This window comes from Cystoisospora suis (genome assembly GCF_002600585.1).
Source record: "Cystoisospora suis strain Wien I chromosome Unknown contig_5600, whole genome shotgun sequence".
In the NCBI taxonomy this organism is placed as follows: domain Eukaryota; phylum Apicomplexa; class Conoidasida; order Eucoccidiorida; family Sarcocystidae; genus Cystoisospora; species Cystoisospora suis.
The window spans coordinates 1-1897 of record NW_027158390.1 but is presented as its reverse complement, the minus strand read 5'-3'; the positions used below and the strand labels follow the sequence as shown (position 1 = coordinate 1897).

The window sequence follows — 1897 nt, the reverse complement described above, 5'->3', positions numbered from 1 at the left end:
TCCGCTTTTTATTTAATCCTGATGACGACAAACCCAGGTAACCGGCCCTCTCGGTCTTTCTAATACTTGTTGTGCAGCTCCGCAAGTCCACTGTAACTCACATTTCTCTCTTGAACTTTTAGCTAGCCGCCCATGCCCCGTGCAACGGCATGGCGTTTCCGCTGGCTTCTCAAATTCAGCGGGGCGGTGGGCCGTAGAGCCGGGCAAGGAGTCAGCAAGACGTCGCCCTGCATCGCTCCCTGGGCTGACGCTTCGCCGCTGGGACTTGTATCTACAGCTTGTCGATGATTGTCACTTTCGGACCCAAAACGGTCTTCGCCAACTGTGCCACTAAATTCAGCGGAGAACCCGTTTTGTTATCGGGTATCTCCTGCTCTTCTCTTTAGAAACCAGAGAAAACATCACAAGAAAGAGGAGAGAGTGGCTGGTCACTTCTTGCGATTGCGGGCCTTGTTTGGCCGGAGCGCAAACGGTCCGGATTTGTCCGTCTACTTCCCACTATACGAATATCGGGTGAAACTCCCCCCTTCCAATTCTTCCCTTCGTTTTTCCTCTCACTGGTTTCTCCAAATGAAAGTCATATCGACAAACTTCTCATCCCCAAGAGGGAGGGGGACAGCAGGCCTCTTCCTGGGGCTCTTCTTTCTTGTTGCCCTGGCACCCATGGGGACGACCCTTACCCACGTGCTTGCGGCCGACAGCGACATAGAAGGTGAGAACGACAAAGGCAGAGAAGAATGAGGCTGAGCCGCTTACGTGTCCTCGCTCTCAAAAGAATGAAGAGAGGACCAAACCCCAGCATGACATAAATCTTGTTCCGGGAGAAGCAATCGTAGGTCTAGTCTCTGGTACAGAGAAGGAGGAAGCTTGCACTGGACGAGAGGCCTGGGATTTCTACTTCCCGACCTCTTTCATACGTCTTAGCTCGCTTCCCTGTAAGTCCGTAATTCCATGTTCGTTTCTGTTTTTCGTACAACTGAGCCAGGAAGATAACCCCTGATACGATAGTGCCAAGACAACTGATGTTGAAATAGTATCTTTCCTTTATCCCCGAGGTATAGTCATTCATGGACTTTTCGCCGATGAAACTTGATCCTGTCTGACGGGGAAGAACAAGAGCTTAATCAGGTGCACTGATGGATAACCCCCGCCATTGAGCGCGAGAAAAACACAACTCACGTTTCAGAACTACAGACTATGTCGGGGCTGCTCCGGTAATCGCCTTAGTACGAGCGTGCAATCCGGCAGGCGTGATAGAGCAGAGCTAGTTTTTTTGCCTCGAAGAACGCAGCAGGTAGTAGCGCCGCAGCGATAGTGACCGACAGTCAATTCATTCCTTCTTCAGGAGGAGCACACTGCGCTACAACGAAGAACTTTCTACATTGCATTCCTATTCGGGTATGAAGGATCGGTTTTTCTGCAGTCCTGGGAGGCGAGGTGAGGGGGCGCTTGGGAACGGATAGGAGAGGTGCTCTCATACCTGAAGATAGTCCACGTGATTCCTCAACCCGTCTTTTCCCACATCCCCCGTAAAAATAATTTTAAGGAGAGAGGGAAGGAGGGTATGGCTAAGAGGGAAAGGAGAGACAACGTTGTATTTGGCGTGTGAGCAATTTTATTCCGGTGTGAGACTCTGTTATCCCAAACATGAATGCGACCCGATGTTTTGAAAGTTGTGTAAGGAGGAAGTCCGTACAGTGTTAGGTGTGATACAGAAAACTGAGGGAAGACGCTGATAGGGACACGCTCCGTGATTATACGGGTGTATGTAGAGGTAGGTGGTCTGTTATCTGTTATTTTTCCGTGTGCTTGTAGGACCGAAGGGACTGCGAGGAGCATCGATGCAGGCTGCGGGAGCCGCAATAGGGGGGGAGGCCTCTCATGCATCTGAACAGAA

The 1897-nt window shown here is 50.8% G+C and overlaps 1 protein-coding gene across 1 annotated transcript; it reads left to right on the top strand.

Moving 5' to 3' along the window:
• Window position 1: 1 nt before the first annotated feature.
• On the top strand, window positions 2-1897 carry CSUI_009394 (uncharacterized protein; the record flags this gene model as incomplete). The annotated part of the gene is made up of 2 exons (XM_068069510.1): window positions 2-712; window positions 1816-1897. Coding segments are annotated over exons 1-2 (224 nt in total), but the record flags the coding sequence as incomplete, so codon positions are not given.